We start from the raw sequence: 23,802 nt of genomic DNA on the forward strand, positions 1-23,802 counted from the left end.
GCTTTTCTGGTGGTTCCCTTTTCAACTACCCTTGGACTTCGGACTGACTTTTTGTTAATTCTGGGGTGGAAGAAGTCACTTAATATTGTTTTCTCATTGGATTTCATGTTTGTTTTTTGGTGTTCTGTGAGTTTCAGGGTTTTGCTGAAGTAGATATGTGGCAGCTGGGTAGTATTCATCATTTTCAGACATCCATTTTGGCCAGAAGTCTGTCATTCTTGGGCTATTGCAGGAATCTTCTGGTTGGTCTTCCTATCTCAATCATCTTCCCTAATTTTGAAAAAGTGATGAAGAATGAAATGAGCGGTACCAGCAGAACATTTTATACAGTAAGACTATTGGAAAGACAAACTACTTTGAAAGCTCTTAAGAAATATGATCAATATGATAATATTCTGTAATTTCAGAGGACCAAAGATGAAATCTACTCCTGACAGACAGGTGATAGCTTTTGGGTGATGAATGAGACAGACATATGTGTATGTGTGTATACACATATGTATATCACAGATATGACAGATATGTGTTTATATCTACACTGTATATATGTGTGTGTCAATATATAAGCTGAGAAATATATATGTAAATACACATTTAGAGTTTATATGTGCAGTAATATAAGCATGTATATTATTTAATGTTTTATATTTATATACACATGTATATAATTTTGAATATTTTGTGTTATACATATGTGTATGTCTCATTCATCACCCTAATTCTATCATCCATTTCTGTCTCTTTCTCTGACTCTATCCCTATTTTTGTCTCTCTCTGTCTCTACATTGTAGTACATGGATGTAATAGAATATTATTTTTTGTAAGAAATGAGAAATACATGTATATATAGAGAAAGACAGAGACAGACATTTGTATCTACACACACAGACACAGACACACACACTCTCTCTCTCTCTCTCTCTCTCTCTCTCTCTCTGTCTCTCTCTCACAGATAGCCACTGAGGGAATTTGTTTTGCTTTATTATGTATGTTACAAAGAATTTGTTTTTTTCTTTTTCTTTTAATTGGGGTGGTGGTAGGAAGGAGAGAAAATAGATTTCTGCAATTAAATTAAACAATTAGAAATATGGACATGTGGGAGTAATATATATACATACACACATATGTATATATATATAAAATGTTGCATGTACTTTCATATGGAGATGATGTATTATTAATTTTACTTAAATATTTTACTTTGTTACAAGAGGCCTCATGAAGTGTGGGTAGTTTATAAGTTTATAATAAAAAATATCTATCATGAAACTTTTTTAAAAATAAAAAGTATCCCAAAGATTTAAAAAAGAACATATCAATAAAACTTAAAAAAAAGGATCCCACAAACTCTGTAGAAGTCAGTTCAGGAGGCATGAGAAGTTCTCGAGAATGAAATTCTGATCACACAGAGAAACACTTCTATTTAGAAAAAGGAGGAGTTGGCTGAAGGTACTGATGTTACTATGATTTCATCCATATATACAGAAGATGTATGGAGAAATAATTCATAAATACAGAAGAAAGGTACAAGGGCAGTAAGGAAATATGAAAGAGTACTATGGTGCTGTAAGAATAGTATTGCTAAACATAAATATAAGCAGTGGTTGTTGAGGAAAGCTAAGGATTACTGAAAGGTTTTTTTTTTAAATGAAACTGTGTTGGGAAAGACAGGATTGAAGAAAGGGCTAATATTATTTATTGAGATGAATGGAGCAGCAATAAAAGGTGACAGGGTACAGCTTATCAACTTTTATTTTGCTCCTGTTTTCTCTGCCATGGAGAATGATCTTTGGTCTGGAAAGTGCAGAATAATAATGGCAGTTAGGGAGTTGATACCTAAGATAAGTAAGGAGATAATAAAAGAGCATCCAGCTGTCCTTATTTTATTCAAGTCAACAAGCACAGATCAACTGAACAGTAATGAAACAACTTGTAAATGTGATTACTGATCTTTGAAAGATTGTAGAGAGTGAGAGTGGCAAAGAATTAGAGAAGGAGAACAAATATTCAGATTTTTTTTTATACAAGGACTAGCAGGGATTCTGAAAACCATAGATTAATGAGCTTGGCAAAATTTCCAAATGTTATTTAAATGATGGTTAGTAAACATTTTGAAAGAGGAAACTGAGACCACTAATACTCAGCATAGAATCATCCAAAATAATTCCTTTGGCTTTTTTGAGAGGATTATTAAACTTTTAGATGAGGAAATACTATAGATAGCATTTACCTAGGTTTTGGCCCAATCTCTCATGCTATTTGTGTGCAGTAGAGGTAGACAATAGTATGGTTACGTGAAGTGAGAATTAGCTGCATGACTGAATCCCAAGATTACTCATGGATGGTTCAGTGTCAGCCTGGAGGAGCTCATCAGATGATGTAACTAGGATATATAAAGACCTTGATAGGCAGAACAATGAGCAAAATAGAGTAAGACAAAATTTAATGGGGATAATTATAAAGTTTTTGTACTTATGTTTAAAAAAATCAACGTCAGTACAAGAATGTCAAGACATGGCTATACCTCTGTTCATCTGAAGAATATATGTGGGTTTAGTGGATTGTACACTCCTTCAGGTCTCCCATATCCTCTTTGCCTTACTCAAAGATCAAATGCCTTGAACATCATAAAATCTCTTCACATTATCTCCCACTCTAACCTCTTTTCCCCTAGTCTCTAAAGGAGGTTGTCCTTCTTACCATGGCCAACTACTCTGTGTGTTTGTGTCCTCTGTGGAAGATTGCATCCTCAGTCAACATTTTCTCCCTTGAATCTTCAACCTCTCTATATCTACTTGTTCCTTCCCTACTGTCTTCAAGCAGGTTCAAGTCTCTCATATCATTAAAAAAAGAGCTTCAGTAGATCATACCATTCTTTGAAGCAGTCAGCCTTTGTCTCCCTTTCTGTCTCCAGCTCTTTGAAAAAGTCATCTATATTCACCTCTACTTCTTCTCTTCTCACTCACTCTTCAGCTCTTTGTAACCTGGTTCCTGACTTCATCATTCAAATGAAATTCCTCTTCCCAGATTTACTAATTCTAGGTTAATGAAACAGCTTCCTAATTACTCTTCCTGCCTCACATCTCTCACTACTCCAGTCCATCTTATACACTGCTGCCAATGTAATTGGGCTGAAGCACAGATCTGACCATGGAATTCCCCTACTCAGTCAACCCTGGTGTCATCTTTTTGCATCCATAAACTCCTCTGTTTATCCTTTAGAGACCTTCACATTCTGTCCCTAACCTAACTTTCCGCCTCATCGGACACTATTTCCCTTCTCACACTTTGCAGTCCATCCAAATGGGTATTCTTTGTGTAACTTGTAACACTTTCCTGTCTCTGGCTTTGTACTGGCCATTTGTCATGTCCGGGTTGCCCTCCCTCTTTACCTCCACCTCATAGAATGTCTCTCTTCATCAAAAAAAAAAGAGCCTACACATCATCTTTCAAGAAATTATAAAGGAAAACTGACCTGATATTCTGGAACTAGAAGGTAAAATAGAAATTGGAAGAATCCATTACCTCCTGAAAGATATCCCCAAATTAAAACTGCCAGGAATATTATAGCCAAATTCCAGAGTTCCTAGTTCAAGGAGAAAATATTACAAGCAGCCAGAAAGAAACAATTCAAGTATCATGGAGCCACAGTCAGAATAACACAAGATTTAGCAGTTTCTCCATTAAAGGATCGGAGGACTTGGAATATGATATTTAGGAGGGCAAAGAAGCTGGAATTATAACCAAGAATCACCTACCCAGCAAAACTGAGTATAATCCTTTGGGGAAAAAATAGATATTCAAGGAGATAAAGGACTTTCAAACATTCTTGATGAAAAGTTCAAAGTTGAATAGAAAATTTGGCTTTCAAACACAAGACTCAAGAAAAGCATAAAAAGGTAAACAGTAAAGGGAAATCATAAGGGACTTAAAAAGTTTAAACTGTTTATATTCCTACATGGGAAGATGATATTGATAATTCATCAGACCTCACTCATTATTAGGGTAGTTAGAAGGAGCATATATGGACAGAAGGTAGAGGTATGAGTTGAATATGAAGGGATGATATCTAAAAAATAAAATTAAAGTGTGGGAGAGGAATGTACTGGGAGAAAGAGGAAGGGAGAGATAGAATGGGGTAAATTATCTCATAAAAGAGGCAAGAAAAAGCTTTTGCAGTACAGGGGAAGAGGGGGGAGATGAGGGGGACTGAGTTACCCTTACTCTCAGTAGAATTGGCTCAAAGAGGGAATGACATACATGACTCAATTGGGCATAGAAGTTTATCTTACCCTACAGGAAAGTGGGAGGGGGAGGGGACAAGAGAAGGGTTGGGCATGATAGAAGGGAGGGAAGATTGGGGGAGGGGTAGTCAGAAGCAAAATACTTGTGAAGACGGACTGAGTGAAAGGAGAGAGAGTATAGAATAAATGGGGGTGGGGGGAATAGGATAGAGGGAAATACAGTTACTGTGAAAAAAATTTGAAGCAAGTTTTTCTGATAAAGGTCTCATTTCTCAAACATATAGAAAACTGGGTCAAATTTATAAAAATAAGAGCCATTCCCCAATTGATAAATGATCAAAAGATATAATCGGTTTTCAGGTGATATAATCAGGGCTATCTGTAGCCATATAAAAAACATTCCAACTCACTATTGATTGGAGAAATGCAAATTAAACCAATTCTGAGGTACTACCTCATACCTATTAGATTGTCTAAAAAGGTAAATGAAAAATATTGGAGGGGATGTGAGAAAAGTAAGACATCATTGCACTGTTGGCAGAATTGTGAATCGATTCAACCATTCTGTAGAACAATTTAGAATTATGCCCAAAGGACTATAAAACCGTGCATACCCTTTGACCTAGCAATACCACTACTAGGTCTGTTTCTCAACAGACTATTATGAATATGTTTTGCATGACTATGCCTGTATAACCTATATGGAATTACTTGACTTCTCAATGGGATGTGGGGGTGAGGAGGGAGGAAGGGAGAGAATTTGGAACTCAAAAGTTTTAAAAATGAATGTTAAAAATTGTTTTTACATATAACTGGGAAAAAATAAAATACTAAATAAAAGCTTAAAAAGGGGAAAAATGTCTCTCTTCCTTTAAAATGTAGCTCAAGTAACATCTTACAACCCTTTTCTGATCCTCCCAACTGCTAGCACCCTCACTTCCAAACTATCTTACATTAATACTTTCTGTATATTTGTATGTGTTCACTCTATGTTTATATTGTATAACTTAATAGATTACTATTATATACTATATTTCCTTAATAGGAAACTTTTTGTTTCCCCCATTAGATAGTTAGTCATTTGAAAGTAGGGATTGTTTTATTCTTTGTATTTATGTCTCCATAGCCCAATGCCTGGTACATAGCAAGTGCTTAAAAATTTTTGATTGATTGAATCACCTATAAAATCACACTATAAAACTTGGAAATAATTTTCTAGCTTATTTGAAAATCTTCCAAATGAAGAATTCCAGTGAATTTTGAACTCATTTCTTCTTTTTTCTTTATTTAATTTATTTAATATATTTAGTTTTCAACATTGATTTTTGCAAGAGTTTGAATTACGATTTTTCCCCCCATTTCTACCCTCCCACCCACTCCAAGATGGCATATGTTCTGCTTGCCCTGTTCCCCAGTCCCCTACTCCCCTCCCATCCCCTTTTCCCTTCCTTTCTTGTAGGGCAAGATAAATTTCTATGCCCCATTGCCTGTGTATCTTATTTTCTAGTTGCATGCAAAAACTTTTTTTTGTTGTTGTTTTTGAACATCTGTTTTTAAAACTTTGAGTTCCAAATTCCCTCCCCTCTTCCCTCCCTAAGAAGGTAAGCAATTCAACATAGGCCACATATGTATCATTAGGCAAGACCCTTCCACAATACTCATGTTGTGAAAGGCTAACTATATTTTGCTCCTTCCTAATCTATCCCCCTTTATTGAATTTTCTCCCTTGACACTGTCCCTTTTTGAAAGTGTTTGTTTTTGATTACCTCCTCCCTCTATCTGCCCTCCCTTCTATCATCCCCCCTTTTTATCTTCTTCCTCCTTCTTTCCTGTGGGGTAAGATACCCAGTTGAGTGTGTATGATATTCCCTCCTCAAGTCAAATCAGATGGGAGTAAGATTCACTCATTCCCCCTCACCTGCCCCCTCTTCCCTTCCTACAGAACTGCTTTTTCTTGCCACTTTTATGTGAGATAATTTACCCCATTCTACCTCTCCCTTTCTCCCTCTCTCAATATATTCCTCTCTCATCCCTTAATTTGATTTTATTTTTTTAGATATCATCCCTTCATATTCAACTCACCCTGTGCCCTCTATCTATCTATCTATCTATCTATCCACATACATATATACATACACACACACGTATATATTTACATATATACATATATGTGTGTGTGTGTGTGTGTGTATATATATATATATGCATATTCCTTTCAGCTACCCTAATACTGAGGTCTCATGAATCATACACATCATCTTTCCATGTAGGAATGTAAACAAAGCAGTTCAACTTTAGTAAGTCCCTTGGGATTTTTCTTTCTTGTTTACCTTTTCATGCTTCTCTTGATTCTTGTGTTTGAAAGTCAAATTTTCTATTCAGCTCTGGTCTTTTCACTGAGAAAGCTTGAAAGTCCTCTATTTTATTGAAAAGCCATATTTTGCCTTAGAGCATGATACTCAGTTTTGCTGGGTAGGTGATTCTTGGTTTTAATCCTTGCTCCATTGACCTCCGGAATATTGTATTCCAAGCCCTTCAATCTCTTAATGTAGGAGCTGCCAGATCTTGGGTTATTCTGATTGTGTTTCCACAATACTCAAATTGTTTCTTTATGGCTCCTTTCAGTATTTTCTCCTTGATCTGGGAGCTCTGGAATTTGGAGACAATATTCCTAGGAGATTTCTTTTTGGGATCTATTTGAGCAGGTGATCGATGGATTCTTTCAATTTTTATTTTGCCCTGTGGCTCTAGAATATCAGGGCAGTTCTCCTTGATAATTTCTTGAAAGATGATATCTAGGCTCTTTTTTTGATCATGGCTTTCAGGTAGTCCAATAATTTTTAAATTATTTCTCCTGGATCTATTTTCTAGGTCGGTGGTTTTTCCAATGAGATATTTCACACTGTCTTCCATTTTTTTCATTCCTTTGGTTCTGTTTTCTAATATCTTGATTTCCAATCAAGTCACTAGTTTCCACTTGCTCCAATCTAATTTTTAAGATGGTATTTTCTTCAGTGGTCTTTTGAACCTCCTTTTCCATTTGGTTAATTCTGCCTTTCAAGGCATTCTTCTCCTCATTGGCTTTTTGGAGCTCTTTAACATTTGCGTTAATCTATTTTTTAAGGTGTTGTTTTCTTCAGTATATTTTTCAGTATTTTTTTGGGTCTCCTTTAGCAAGTTATTGACTTGTTTTTCATGGTTTTCTTGAATCCTTCTCATTTCTCTTACCAATTTTTCCTCTACTTCTCTAACTTGCTTTTCCAAATCCTTTTTGAGCTCTTCCATGGCCTAAGACCAGTTCATGTTTTTCTTGGAGGCTTTTGATGTAGGCTCTTTGACTTTGTTAACTTCTTCTGTCTGTGTGTTTTGGTCTTCTTTGTCACCAAAGAAAGAATCCAAAGTCTGAGACTGAATCTGGGTGCATTTTCGCTGCCTGGCCATATTCCCAGTCAACTAACTTGACCCTTGAGTTTTTCATTGGGGTATGACTGCTTTTAGAGTAAAGAGTACTTTGTTTCAAGCTTGAAGGAATGCGCTGTTGTTTTCGGAGCTATTTCTATACAGCCAGCTCTGCCACACCAGCACTCCTCCTTCCCCAAGAACCACCAACCTGGACCTGACTCAGATCTTAAGCAGGCTCTGCACTCCTGCTCAGATCTGCCACCTAATTCCTCCCACCAGGTGGGCCTGGGACTGGAAGCAACTGTAGCTATACTTCTGTAGCTGCACCACCTCTGCTGCACCCTGGGCCGTGGCCAAATCATGAACTCCTTTCACTCCCCGCAGCTTTTCCCACCAACCTTCTCTGTTGTCTTTGGTGTTTGTGGGTTGAGAAGTCTGGTAACTGTCACAGCTCACTGATTCAGGGCACTAGGGCCTGTTCTGCCTGGCTCCTGGTCTGATTGGTCCTGCTACCTCCCACACTGGGCTCTGCTCAGCTCCCCTCTGCTCCCAGCTCCGTGCACAATAGACCTCACCCAGCGACCTTCCAGGCTGTCCTTGGCTGGAGCCCTGTTTCCCTCTGCTATTTTCTGGGTTCTGCAGTTCTAGAATTTGTTCAGAGCCATTTTTTATAGGTTTTTGGAGGGACTTGGTGGCAAGCTCGTGGAAGTCCCTGCTTTCCAGCTGCCATCTTAGCTCTGCCCCCTGAACTCATTTCTTTAAAAAATTACAAAATGCATCATCTGACCAGATTAAGAGAACAACTGATTCACACCCAAGTAGATGGAGATTTGTCAGCTTCATTTCAACAAAGAAACAGAAAACTAAGTGTCATGATTTAGCGTTCACAGCCCAGAATGTTCTTTTCTTTAGATCTACATTATCTTTGTGAGGCGTTTTTTTCCTTTCACAACCATGAAAACCAAAGATTGAAATAAAATGATTTTCAAACTAGGCTTTGAATTGCTCTATTATAGAATGGAAGTATTAGGTCATATTAGTTGAAGGATAATGGTAGTTGCATTGGGTAGATACTCCAAAATTGTCTGTCATGAGAAGGTAGAATGTGACCCATCTTCCTATTCTCTGATTGGCTGATAAAATAATTCCTTTAAGGTCATGCCATAGCTCCCACTTTGCTCTAGATAACCTTATATCAATAAGATACATAAACTTAGAGTCAAGTTTGAATGAAGGCATCTGTAGCGAGCTGAATTTACCTATTCTGTCCCTCAAAACCCTTCTGTATCCTCTTTTTATTCTCTTTTGGCCCAGTCTGTCAAGAAGATGCAGCCACTTTCCTTGCCAAGATCCCTTGTAATCTTGATTCCACCCCTTCTGGAAACATACCCCTTGGGATGGCATCCTTAAGAGTTCCTTGTTTTCTGGCTCACTTCCTTTTTTTGTGCAAATGTACCCACTATTTTCCCTTTCTTAAAAAAGAAACCTTCACTTTTTTTTTTTGCCATCCCATAAGTCTGTCTTATCCTCCTGTGGTCAAATTCCTTTAAAAACACAGCTTGCTAAAGTCTTACCTTTACTTCCTTATCTCCTCCTCACTTCTCATCACCTTGAAATCTGACTTCTCATCCTAGCGCTGGAATAAAGCTTTTCTTTCCAGGTTTGCCAACACTTTCTTAATTACCAAATGCACTGTCTTTTACTCAGACCTTACCCTTTTCCATTTCTTGACAGATTTTTATATTACTGACCACTCCTCCCTAACCCCTCCTCCCAACTCCTGAGTATTCTCCCTTCTCTCAGTTTCTATGATACTGCTCTTTTCTGGTTCTCCTACCTAGCCTTAGTCTTCTTTGTTGGATAACCCATCTTCTGGCTTCTTATTCTTCCCCTCCGTCTTCTTCTTTCTCCTTTTCTTTCTCTTTCTTCTCTTCTCTACCTTGTCTCTTTTTGCCTTAGTTTTCTCATTTAAAACTTTCCACAATTTATTTCCATCACCCACTTTTCCAGATGTATTTCACATTCCTTTTGCTGTTCTCAGGACTTGGCATGCTGTTTCCCATTTCTGTACACCTCTGTGCAATTTGCCCTCCATGCTTACAATACAAATGACTACAATGCAGATCAGCTGACTTTCACCTCTTCAGATTGTTAGCTTCAAGACCCACCAAATATACCAATTCTTAAAGGAAATCTTTCCTGTCTGATATTTCTAGTTGTTACTGTTCTTTTCCCCTTCTCACATTACCTTATATTTACTTATCTTTGTATATGTTGCATAGTGCAGGGACCATATTTCATTTTTTGACTTCGTGTGTCCTCCATGCCCAAAACACTCAATCAGACATGGAAGATACTTAATAAATGTTCATTGAATTTCCTTGAATTAAGTGACTAATTCTGTCATTTGTTTGCCTATCCCATTCTGTTGCTCTCTAAACCCAACATCAAATGCTTTTATTTTGGAATAACTTCTAGCTTTAAATAATTGCTCTGATATTCAAGAGATTGTTTTTCACTTGAAAAGATTTTAAGTCTTCTCTCTTAAATCAACATTCAAGGTTGAGGAATCTTGGATTAGAAAGAAGATAAGCCCAAATGAAGACAAGTTCTTAAACATTTTTTACATAATTTCAAGTTTCCTGCGTCAGTTTGATTTTTTTCCAGTTCCTGAGTAGATAATCTTTAAAGATATTTTGTGATTTATAGCTGCTGTTAAATTAGGTTGATTAATATTTCCTATACTATAGATTTGATATATTTTTATTTAATTTTTATAAATTACATAAAATTGTATATAATTTTTATATAATTTGGGTTAATGTTCACTCATTTGGCAGGTACTAGTAAAATTCTGAATTTTATCATGTTCCACATTTATAACAGACTTTTTTTTTGGAGGGGGGAAAGGCAGGACAATTGGGGTTAAGTGGCTTGCCTAAGTTCACACAGCTAGTAAATGTGTCAAGTGTCTGAGGCTGGATTTAAATTCGGGTCCTCCTGACTCCAGGGCTGGTGCTTTATTCACTGTGCCACATAGCTGCCCCCTATAACAGACTCTCGACTTAATTTTTAGTTTACTGAAATAATCTTTGTTTCTTAATAGATTAGGAAACAATTGAAGGATGATATTCTTTGATTCATGCACTTAAAAAAATTTTTAACCAGCGGGGACAAGTATAAAAGGAGGCTAACACCTAGACAAGATATGATGAATTAAGCTCCATCCTTTTTTGCTGAAAAATTTCTTCCTTATTATGGACTAGATGGCCTCCTTTCAACCTTGAGGCTCCATGTAATTCTGTGTGATGCATTTTTTGCTTGTGTGTTTCACTATGCCCAATATTCCTTTGACACTTACTTGAAGGCTTTGGAAGGGCTATGCATCAAGCTATTGAATAATGGGACAGGAACATTTTTACTTTCTTTTCTTTTTTTTTAAATGGGAGGATGAGTGGAGAGAAGGGAAGCATCAAAGATCATCTTCTCTTAGTTCAGAGTTTTTGCCAAGGGCTTGTTTTGGGAACTAGAATCTCTGACTACATAGGCAGAACACCGGACTAGGAGTCGGAAGATTGTGCTGCCCATCTGATAAAGCATATTATCTTCATGGAACATTTTGGTGGAAGATATGAACCAATTTCATTAGGAAAGTGACTCAATATATGCATTTAAAGCTTCATCAGTTTTTTTTAAATTCCATATTTTATTATTTAATATTTTTTAGTTTTCAGCGTTGATTTTCACAAGATTTTGAGTTATAAATTTTCTCCCCATTTTTACTCTCCTCCTCCACTCCAAAATGACATATATTCTGATTGCCCCATTCCCCAGTCAGCCATCCCTTCTGTCACCCCACTCCCCTTCCCTACCTCCTTTCCTCTTACTTTCTTGTGGGGCAAGATAGATTTCTATGCCCCATTTCCTGTATATCTTATTTCCCAGTTGCATGCAAAAACAACTTTTTTTTTGGGCATATACTTTTAAGACTTTGAGTTCCAAATTCTCTCCCCTCTTCCCTTCCCTCCAACCCTCCCTAAGAAGGCAAGCAGTTCAACATAGACAACACATGTATCATCATGCAAAATACTTCCATAACAGTCATGTTGTGAAAGACTAACTGTATTTCCCTCCAGCCCATCTTGTCCTCCTTTATTCATTTTTTTCCCTTGGCCAAAGCTTTATCAGTTTTATAGCAGTGAAGGTCAAGTTTATTGCTGGTATTAATAATCTTGAATCATGTTGCTGGATTCATGACCTATTGATAATTTGTTTAAAATATTTAATAATCGAAACATTTAAATATATGATTTGTTTATAAAACATTTCCCCTTAAGAACTGCATATTCACTGTTGCCATAAAATGAACAGATGTTTCCCACTCAATATGATTAAAAGTTTCAAGTTCTTTGATGTCAAATGTTTAATGTTATAATGAAGGAATTGCAACTCCTTCAATAATTAAAAAGAGCAGTGAATGAATCTTTGTGAGCATTATCCTCTCCAATGAAGATCATAGCCTCTCAGTGTCTTAGTCAATTTTATGAATTGCTAAATTCTCTAAAATGTATTACTTGATAGTCAACCTTTTGGTGAGAAACTCCACTGAACTTGGCTTTTTTGGTCCTTGGATAATAGTAATAGCAACAACAACAACAGTAATAATAAAAAATAGATAGCTTTTATATGGTACTCACCATGAGTCAGCCACTGGGCTAAGTTCTTTACAAATATTTCATTTGATCCTCACTACAACCCTGGGAGATAGAAGCCATTATTCTTCCTCCCCCTCTTTTTTACATTTGAGGAAACTGAGGCAAACAGGTTAAGTGACTTTCCCAGGGTCATACACAGTCTGAGGCCAGATTTGAAATCAGGTGTTCTTGACTCTAGGCCCAATGCTCTATCCACCATGTCCTCTAGCTGCCACAGTTAGCTACTGATGGCTTTCCATTTTGGAGACGGATCAGCCAGAGTTTGCCCTCTGTTCTTAGAGGCTTTCAGAATCCAAGGGTAACCTTGGAGGGATAAGTGAAAGATTGGACTAAAACTGGCTGGAATTTTGTTGTAAAAGAAACTTGGAAAATTCTCTCTGCAGCCCATAGTTAGAAATCAATTCCGATCTGCCATTTTGGGCTTATCTTTTCTCCGTTACACAGACAACTCTTAGAATCTTAGGCGTCATCCAGTCGCAGGCTCCCACATTTTTTTTAAATCTATGGTGGGAGGAGCTACTTTTCTTTTCCTGAAGGCCTTGAAATCATCAGAGGAAGTTGTCACAGTGAGGTTATTCAACATGATGGGGAGGAAGGTAAAACATTGATACATACGCTCTGTTCTTGGGAATCTTAATAAATTGAGCAGGGGTTAAAGTGACAGTAACTAGCTTGAAGAACTCTCAGGTAAAGCATGGAGATTTCTGGCAAGTCCTGGTCTAATGATAGAGAACCTCTGACTTAGTCAAAGTTCTCATTTGATGGTTGAAGAAAACTGAGGTCCAAAGTAAGTGTCTAGCTCAAGGTCACACCAATATTTAGTGACAGAACCACAGTTAGAGTCTGACTCCCAAGGCATTCAATTATGATTTGACCAAATTAGCTATTTATTTTGTTTGCACTTCTTAGATGAAATATTTGCTTGCATGAAAACCATTAAAAGTTAATAGTAAATACATCTCATTTTATGATTTGAGTTGGGCGTGGTTTCTTGGTGTGTCGATGAACATAAAACATTTATTTCATAATTTTATATCTTCCCTAAGGCAACTGCCTCCCAAGATGCTTTGAAACATGACAGCAAAATTTAGATTACTAGTAGGCACATGTCCAGAAGCTACCATTTAAGACAAGATTCTGATCGCTATACATCCTGCCCTTACTGCATATGCCATGTATTCTTGTATAATGTTCTACTTTTTAAACAATTTTAAACAATAACAGTTCGAATGATTTTCTTTTATTTTCAGACTGACACAACGTATTATCCACCTTACGCTATTTAAAACTAACAATTACATTTTTCACTGCTATTATGTATGGTTTCATTCAGTACAATTACATTTCAGCCTGTCTGTTTTCATCTTGTGATGTTTTAAAATCTTTGACAGTGATTCTTCAAGAGATGAGTGTTTGTTTATCTCCATCAATCTATTCATATTTGCCAAGCAAATAGATGCTAATTTTCATAACAAGTGTCATTTGGCATGTGAATTTATTTTTAGCATCTTAACATTACTCAACCGATTTTTAAAATTTTAAACTAAATTAAAGTCAACAGTAGGGAAGCCTTCTGTTTTGATGCTTTTCTTTTTATTTTTTTTGAAGTTATGAAACTATATTTTTTTTAGGATTTGGGCTTTTATGAACACCACAATATTGTTCTGCTTTAAACAGGGCTCTGGAGGCTGTGTACTCTCTTCTGTTTAAGACAAAAAAATAAAAAAACAACCACCCCAGACCCTTAACATTAGAATCTCTAATTACTTGAACTCTGTAGAGGTGAATTATAGCAATCATGAATTGCATGATTCATTGCATGAACTTTAATAAGGAACTGAGTCTTTACTCTATTTTCTCAAACTTACAAAAAGAAAACAGTTTCTTTTTTCTTCTGATGAAACAGGAATAGATTGAGAACCTTTGCCCTGGAGTTGTCCGGGATTTGGGCTTTTGGGCCTATTTAATCTTTGACTCACTCTTACTAAAAAGTGAATCAGGGCTTCCACTGTGCAGTTGAGTAATGAAAACTGAGTTTTACTGCTCCACTCCATAACAGAAACCCCACACCTCTGATCATAAATACCTCCTGTCCTTTGGTTTATCAGGAAGAATTGTTCCTCATCCCTTTATACTTAGGCCATTTTCCCAGATCCTTTCTCTTTTTTTCAAGAAGGATCCAAACATGTTTGATCACATCTTTCTTCAGTTTTCTAAAAAAAATCTTTTTCTCTCTATAACCATCCACTTTGACCTCTTTCTTATAGGTACATGTAACTTTCAAGGCAGGAAAGACAGTGCTTGCTTTTCTCCCAGCAGAAGGGCTGTATGCTTTTCTACCAGGGCCAACTGTTGAGTAGAAGAGATTTAGGTTCCATATCAGCTCAAATGCCAGCTAGTGATGTGGTGTTTCCAGCGTGTTTGAGTTTATTCAGATATGCTTTGGCATGCCAAGCCACTATGAACATGTTCCCTTTCATGTTTGGGACCATGAGAACAAACCCTCATGGAGTTGGCACTGGGGACAAAGTGCTGATAGAATTATCCTCTCAGAGAGTAAACATGTGAGCAATTTAGACTTAGCCAGAATGTATCTGGAATAGACTCCGTATGAACATTTGATTTACTGTTGGCATGTAATGTTCTTGCATTCTACGTGAATGAAAATCAGTTGTTTTGTGAATCAGTGATTCTCTTTTTGGAATTAGCTGTGACCAAAATCTTTATAGAAAGGGGGTGGGGAGTGGGGGAAAAAGAGGCTTTCATTTTTCCAAAGCAGTTCCTGTGGCAGGTGCAGAGGGTGAGTAATGCACACACCTAAACCCTGTAACTTAGCCAATGAAAAAGAACCTTGTCCTGACTGTTTCCTACGTCCTGTAGTATGGTTTCTCTCTCTGTCAAGGGCTCACTGAGCAACCAACCCCAGCTTCCAGGTGTGGTATTCCACAGCCCTTCTGTAATTTGTGATCATAGAAACAGAATGTTCCTCCTCTTATTTCTTCCCTGCCAACAGTTTCTGGGTGGGTGAATGTCAGTAGCTGGAGTTATTTTTAAAGAGGAGAGGTGAGGCTTGTCGTGCAAAGCTAGAGAGAGGGCGTTTGTTTGCAGAGCGCAGCTGACATCAAAGTGTAGATTACTGCCTAGTGGCTAGGCACTTGTCCTATAACAGGTAATGTTTAACGTGCCAGTCCCAAGGATCACAGCAGCAGCAGCAGCTTACGTCCAGGGATAAAGGATTACTCTAGTTCATGCTGTGAAAGATTGACACGCTGCTGCCTGTGTCTTTTAAAATATATGTGTCTAAATCTATATGAACATGTCTTGCTGTCTTGCTTTTTGGAGCCTGTGACTGGACTTTGAAGTGTGGAAAGTTTTATCATAAAAAAACTTGCAACCTCTGCTCTGGGGAGTGCTTGGCTAAGCAATCGCTTTCCGCTTCTTTTCACAGGATAATATAAATGTTTTTCTGAAAGCTTGTGAAAAGATTGGATTGAAGGAAGCTCAACTTTTCCATCCTGGGGATCTACAGGATTTATCGAATCGAGTCACGGTCAAGTAAGTTTCACCTGTTGGATATCTTAAAAAAACAAACCAAAACAAAACCATAGGGCCATACTGTCTGATATTCATTTAAGTGAGAAGGCCTATGGAGAATACGTAGAAAAGGAAAACTTTCCTTTTTATCACGTTTCAACGAGGAAATTTCTAAAAGTGTAAAGTTGGCTGAAGCGAAATGTAGTTGATAGAGGATGTGTGTGCTGTGTTGTAGAAATTTTAATCTGTACAGTAGCTGAATTGGCTAGTTAATATTTTTATCCTTATGTAATATAATTTTTTAAAAAGAAGATGAATATAGATATCATAATCATAAAGTTAATTTGATTGTTCTATATTTATAATGATGATAAAATAGAATTAAATAATTGCTTTGTTCACAGCCCCCTTCCCCCATTCAAACACTGCTATCACTAAAATGAGAATTGGATAGTGGTAAGGGATGCTTCCTTACCCCCTGTATAGCTAAAGTGTATAGGACGAACATGTAAGCTCCTGAATCTTGTTAATTGTGAGTGATTTTTTAAAACAAATAGTTAATTTCTTATTTTAAAAAAATTGGAAAAGAAAATGAAAGTGGGAAAAAGTGCTGTTGGATATTTGCATTTTAAATTGTTCTTTTGGCTGTGGAAATAATAAGAAGTCATATTTAAAGTCTGTGAAGGAAATCTGACTTTATTTTTTTAAGATTAAGAAAGCATATTGTACATGTCTTGCTGCCACAAAATCAGTAGTTGAGTAGTTCCTAAGACACATGACAGGAAACAGTTTTTTTACTGAATGATCTTGGTTTTTAATAGTAACTGTTTTCTTGCTGTCATGATTCTTAAGCATGATAGAGGGCTAAATCATTTACAAAGGTCAAGTAGAAGAAAATAGAAAGCTGTGTTCTAAGAGAAGAAAATGAAAAATCATTTCATATCAGGCTCTAGATATCCAACATATATGATTTTAATTGCTAATGAACCCAACTGTTTGTGGAGCATTGCTTGTGTTTTGTTCATTGTCTTCCATTACTCACCCTCATCCCCTGCATTATTGTATACTAGCAAAAGGATGAGAATATGTATACTTTTAATTTATTGAAAAACATTTTGTATTTCATTCTCAATTGGAAGGATGAGGGGTTGGAGTAGGAGGGTGAGAAGGCAGATTTTTGCTGATTGAAAAAATATAATTTAAAATAAGAAAGCTATTTTGACAGGTTCTAATTTGGGTGACTTGGTGATATGTAAAATGCAAAGTATTCACTTCTCTGCTTTGCAAGGTCATGTTTATTTTAATGGACCTTAGACATTTTGATTAATTTGCTCTAATCAAAACGTTGTTTTGTAAGACTTATCTGATGGGCAAGAAACTTTGGTTTTGAGAATTCTTTAAAAAATTTTTTTTTAAATCCAGTCTTCTCTTGATTAAGGATAAACATAGTTTCCTGAAAAAAATTATAGTTTAATTTGCCACTTTGAAACCACAATGTTTGGGCTGCTTATGAACATGGCAAAACCTGTTTCTTCACTCTTAATTTTAAAAAATGCTTAATAAAAGCTTGCCTAGATCCTATTTTATAAGATTTTATGCACAAATTGTTAAGTAAAGCCAGCATCTTGGCTCTGTATTGAGTGAAATTCAATTACTGACAAAGTGAAACCGGGAGGTCACATACAAACACACACGTAGTTGTAGTTGTAGTGAGAAATATGCTGAACAACTTGTTTCAGTACAAACCACAAGTCCATAAACCAAGGTGTGTCTTGGTAGCAGTACTATAATAAAATGACTAATGAGTGGAAACCTTCATTATACCTGAGAGCCCTTCCTGTGTTAATCCCAGTTCCTCTTGATCATGGAGAAAAAAGAATAATTCTGTGTCTTCCAAGATGGAGGCCGGGACTATAGGAAATGAAAAAAACTTTTTTGGCTTTCTGTTCAGCTCTTAATTCACATGGTTTTCAAATGTTGATCAGAGCTTTCTTATGCTAGTTTTGAAAGATCTGGCAGGTTAAAGAAAAGTCTATCTATGCTTACCAATTTACCAACTTTAATTTTTAATAAATGTATAATTTGCTTTTGGTGCATATATGATGTCTCCTGCCAGCCCACAAAAAAATCTTTCTTTTCTATTTGTTAGTTTCATACAATACAAACAAATTGTATTTTCTATGGAATCTTGGCACCAATTGACATTCTATTTAAGGTGGGTGAGAATTGAGGGTAATTGCCAAATCTACTTTTCCTAGGGGAAATTTTAGAGTGAGAATTACTTATTATTTTTTCCTCTTGCCAACAAAATAGAGAGGAAAAAAAAATTAATGTTCCTTTTCCTGGAATTTTACACTCAAAACTGATTTAAAAATACTTTTTGACTATTAAAACACCTTCAAATCAGTGATTCTCTTATAATATGAGAACAAATTTATATTTCTACAAATACCGATGTGTATTTTGGGTCAGAATGGACCCTTTGGAATTTTTAGAATAGTGAGCAGAGTATTGTCTGCCAAATACTTTTTAACCATGTTGTTCTGTATGTAAATTAAATTGAGTAAAGAAATCGATAATATTTATCCCATTTTAAATGTCAGAGTGTTATAGATCTCAAGCTTTCAGGGACTTCAGAGTACAACTAGGCCAACCCCATTATTTTACAGGTGAGAAAAGTGTTGCTTAGTTGGTTTGTATTTGTGTCTGATTCTTCATGACCCCGTTTGGGGTTTTCTTGGCAAAGATAATGGAGTAGTTTGCCATTTCCTTCTCTAAGGCATTTTACAGATGAGGCAACTGAGGCAAACAGGGTTAAGTGATTTGTCTAAGGTCGCACAGCTATTAAGTTTCTGAGGCCAGATTTGAATTCAGGAAGATAATAACGATATAACAATAGCTAATAAAGGAATGAACAGTGTTTATATTTCATGTTGGGCATTGGTAACTGGATTTTAAGAAAAGGGACTAGTGTAAACACATGATTCATGTGTTGGTGCTCAGGGAGGGGAGAGGAGGCTCAGGAATTGTATATTTGTTATGTGTTCAGGGTCAGTAGTTTGAGGAGAAACAGGAAGATTAGAAATTACTAGAATAATTTAATCCAGATTTTGAAAAAGGGAGTTTTTCTTCCTTTCCTTCAATTTGAGTTTTAGAGGTCAGTCCACAATAAAGCCTGTATATAGCTAACCATATAGGACTAATTTCAGAAAAAGAATACCCTTTAGCTAATTCATTATTTTTGGTTCTGTTCACATTCCTATAATCAAGTCCAATTATTTGATTTTAATTGAATTGAAATCTCCTCCTATTAGAAAATAGTCGCTATTTGAATTTTCTATTTATGTTATAATTTCATGTATTATAGGGAATTTGTTTTTTTTCCAGCTTTGAATATATGATCCTATGACCAACAGTGTTATGTGTTTATTAAGCTGCATTGGCATTCTCGAACATATGGGTCACATATAGAAAGCATGGTCTTCATTTCTACAAAGTGAAGCTCTGTCTATACACTCCTAAATGCAAAAAGACAACTTAGAGAAGAAAGGATAACTGCTATGACATTGTTATCAGCCACAAAAAGTACTGCTAGGGGAAGGAACAAGTTAGAATGGCAGGGCAGGTTGGGGAAAGAAAACTGAGACTAGCCCAGAGGTCCTGAGCTACAAAGGTGAAATGTAGCAGATCTAGGGGAAAGGCTTTATATATATATGTTAGTTTGCATGTTGTCTCCCCCATTAGATTGTAAGCTCCTTGAGGGCAGGGACTTTTTGCCTCTTTTTGTGTCTCCAGCGTTTAGCACAGTTCCTGGCACATAGTAGGTATGTAAGAAATATGTATTGAGTGAATGATTGATTGATTGACTGTATTTCAATTTTTGTGCCTACTTTCTGGCTGAGAGATAAATCCTTAAACAAATAACATGAACCCCCTTCACTCCCAAACCCCAACAAACCTTCTGCTTTTACTACCTCTCTCCCCCTGCCTCAGTACTGTGGTTTCCAGGACTGTTTATATTTAAGACCATTTTTTCTCACAATGTGATGGTAGAAAGAGGGCTGTATTGAAACTAATTTGCTTTATTATACTATACCAGAGAGATAAAAGGTTATATAAGTTCCAGTATTGATTTGTTCCTCCACTTTTATGGAATCTAAAAATTCACATGTACAATATAGATATTATAAAAATAATTATGATGTTGAAAGGATTGTGATGCATATAAAAGATTCTAGTAGTGGTTTGAGAATGAAAACAGCAAGAACCTGTATGGTGTCAGCTTCCAATTCCACAGGAACAGCAAGAGTTGGAAGAGAGAAATCTATGTTAATATTTCCTCTCCCTCACCATATGAAGATAATGGTTTGGTGTGAATTTGACTTTTCTCTAAAGTTAAAAAAATGTTTCTTGATTTTCATAGAATAACATTGTCATTACTCTGGGAGCAAAATTTCCAGATGGCATAGTTCTTCAAATTGGGGTTGAGGCGAGTGTATTTGTCTGTGTGTATTCATTATTCCTATGAATATAAATGTAGCTGTATTAAATTTCTCATTTGGCACCTTATATTCAAATCTAACTTTTGAAAAATCTAATACTTCTTTTTTTGGAGATAGTTACCCCATAACTAAACCAACCTTCTTTATGAGCTAGGTTCTTTCCAGTCCTTTGAATCTCAGTGATATCTAAATTTGGCATTGTAACCTGAGTCTAGTGACTTCCAGCTGTCAATACTGTTACTATTTTAAAATGTTGAACACCTCCTACCAAGTGGTTAGGAAAGAATAAAACAAAAAGGGATTTTATTGGACTATGTTCAGTCAGCTGCCTAAATCATTCCATGGAGTAGTTAGGGAGAGGAGCCACATTAACCCTTTCAGGACACTGTTTTAGTGCCTGTGGCAGGGCAGTTAATACTTAACAGTGATTCTCATCAGAGGTTATATACACACATCCTTTATTATGGAATTTCTCATTACTGTCAATCAGTTGGCCCCTAAAAACTGTGTTGATGTGTGGCCCTATGCAGCATCAACATAGGTAAAATTTCAAAGATGTTGAAGTGTACCTCAGATTTCCTTTTACTCTCTATTCTTCTCTATTTCTTATCATTTCTTCTTTTGTGTCTGTTTTTTTCCCAACTCCTAGCAAATCTCTGGGTCTCTGATTCTTATTCATCAAAACTTATCCATCCTTCATCCCATTCCTTGAAGGTTTTCTTAAATAACTTGGCTAGAAAAGCTAACATCTGAGGTTGAATTAGTTAATTGGAAAATAATGATGTGATGTGTTAAAGCTGATAACATTTTTATTTTAATGGGGGCTGCCAAAGGAGTGACTAATATTGGCAATTTTATATACCCTGGAAGACCTGGAGGAGAAATTTTCCTAGAGAAGTCTCTTGATGCTCTTCAAATCATAGCATGTGAGGACCATCTTCTCTGCTGCTTCTGTGTGATTGACCATTCCAGGCACCAAAGCTTCTCAAGTACATGCATAATAATTAAAACTGTACTTACCACTAGCAATTAACCAGCTATCAGGCTTTGGTTTCAGTAGTATGAAATTCTCTCTTGTCTTAACAGCCTCACTAATTTAAAGTATTGGAGATTTTAAACTTGTGCTTCCTTGTATACATAGTTTCAGTCTTAGTCTGTGGAATCCCATCTCTTCTGTTACCTCAAGGGTCTTCTAGGCCAGTCCCTACCCCACTTCTTTTTCTTGCATCATTGACTAATAGTCATCAACTTCTGTTTGAAGATGGCTGGTGATGCGGAACTCACTACTCTTTGAAGCCATCCATTGCGTTTTTTGGGTAAAACTTCAAATGTTAGGAATTTTTTCCCCTTATATTGAAATTTGAATTGACTGTGGCAGAATTGACTTTATGGTTTGTGGTGCCCACATGAGTCAGACCTAGCATAATCACTTGCAAATAACAAGTTAGTCTGAAGAGCGACAATGCTAATGAAGTTAATGAAGAAGATAGAGCAGTATAGATGGTAAAGTGCCTGTCCCCATTTATTATGTAAATGCTAGAGTTGGACTTTATCCATAAGCCCCTTCCAGCTCTAAGTTCTGTGATTAAAAACAATATTGACAAGAAGGGGTCCAAGATCTTTATATATTAGATATTTATCTTTATATATTAATAGCTAGCATTTATAAAGCATTTTAAAGTTTTCACAGCACTTAACAATATGTTGCCTCATTAGATCCACTAAATTTAGATTTATATTCATCAAATACTATGTTTCCCTAAAGGGTGGACACCAATCCTTTGGTTCCATTCATAAAACCAATTCTTGTAAAACTGTGCTTTTACATAGCCCACATCTCTCCATTTTATCCATAATAATATGAGAGACTTTAATAGAATTTCAGCATCCTGAAAGTCCAAGCTGTACCTGATAACTTTATTTCCTTAGGAATGTAGCTAATAAGTTCAGCCTTTGCTTTGAAGACTATCTAAGTCCACTTCTTTGTTGAAATTGATGTGCTGTGTTAGTAGCATTTCTTGATCTATTAATTTATTGACCCTATCTACAAAGGAAATAAGATGTATGGCTTGACTTAGATTGCAGACAACATTAAAATTATTTGGAGACCTTATAAGTAATTAGAAGTTGGTTTTTAAAATGAGCATAGCTACTTGGGAAGCTGCAAGCCTTCATCTGAAGATGAATTTAAGGAGTTTACACTAGTCTTACTCAATGTGTTGTCTTCTGAGAGAAATGATTATTAATAACTAATAGATTTGGGGAGATTCTGAGTTCCTCCTTTATTTTTTATTTTCAAGACCTCAGTCGCTGAAGGTCAAGTTAAACTTCTTTATCTGACTCAACCCAAACCTACAAGGAATCTCTAATCTCAGGTAAATTCCCTTCAATCAAATTTGGGTGGAGATAGATCTTTTGTTAAGATAACCCTAAGCTGGGGGTGGTCTGAGTATAGAGAGAGTTTCTCTATCCAAGGATAACATGATGTCACTCTCAGCCCTTCATTTTAACATAGCTCACCACCCATGTTGTTATCTAGTCAGAGTTGATTGCCAACCTTCAGGAACACCTACTCTTTGAAGGGTATATAAACTATGAGCCCACCACCATGATGATTGTCTTTGGTTTAAGAGAGATGGCAAATGACCATTAAAAAAAATAACATGCTGGCCTTATTAATAAAATGATTAAATTACACAGAAACTATGTCTTTTGAACCTTTTTTAATTGCCACACTTTTATACAGTAGGCTAACTTGTAGTCTGTAGAACATGCACTGAATAGGTTATTCTAGGTGTGGTAAAAGATGAACTTGTTTGTCCAGTCTCCCTGATAACCCACAGGATGTTTGTTTGTGATTGTGGTCTATGGGAAGGAATCTACTCCATAGCCATGGATCAAAATGAAGCTAGCTTAGTATTCCTGAAATGTGACAACATGTGACTAATCTCATTAAGACAAGTAGGGATGGGGAGAAGGGATTAGAAGCTAAGAAATTCCTTCCTTTTGCCTTTGTTTACCTTTAGTTTTATTAGTCCTACCACTTATTTACTGTGGTGATATAATATTTGTTTTTTCTTCATATGCAGTGATATTCCAGAGGTGAATAGTAACTGAATGTGAATCATATGATCTTGGATCTCTCTCTAGGACAGAGGTTTTAAATATGCATTCCACAACACTCCTGAGTGGGTTCCAAAACAGATCAAAATGTAATTGCGATATATTTAACAAAATATTTAAATGAAAATACAATAAAAACATAGGTAAAATTATGTTTTTTAAAACTGTTAATACGTGGTCTACAGGGGTCTCTGTGTACAGATTAATGGCCCTTGTTTTCTATTTGAGTTTGATGTCACTGCTTTAGGGGAAGCAGGGCTAGACAGGTTAGCCGAAAAAGAA

At 36.2% G+C, this 23,802-nt stretch overlaps 1 protein-coding gene across 4 annotated transcripts in view; it reads left to right on the forward strand.

Annotated features, from left to right (window-relative positions):
* The window catches only part of LMO7 (LIM domain 7), a 264,422-nt gene that overhangs the window by 139,666 nt on the left and 100,954 nt on the right, over positions 1-23,802 (forward strand). For 3 of the 4 annotated variants that reach the window (XM_036756248.1, XM_036756252.1, XM_036756253.1), the window contains exon 5: positions 15,810-15,916. In XM_036756248.1, the coding sequence (XP_036612143.1) occupies positions 15,810-15,916 (107 nt within the window). Of the gene's footprint in view, positions 1-15,542; positions 15,917-23,802 lie in introns of those variants that run through there. The other variant, XM_036756251.1, reaches the window with a different exon arrangement.

This window comes from Trichosurus vulpecula, chromosome 4 (assembly GCF_011100635.1).
Source record: "Trichosurus vulpecula isolate mTriVul1 chromosome 4, mTriVul1.pri, whole genome shotgun sequence".
In the NCBI taxonomy this organism is placed as follows: Eukaryota; Metazoa; Chordata; class Mammalia; order Diprotodontia; family Phalangeridae; genus Trichosurus; species Trichosurus vulpecula.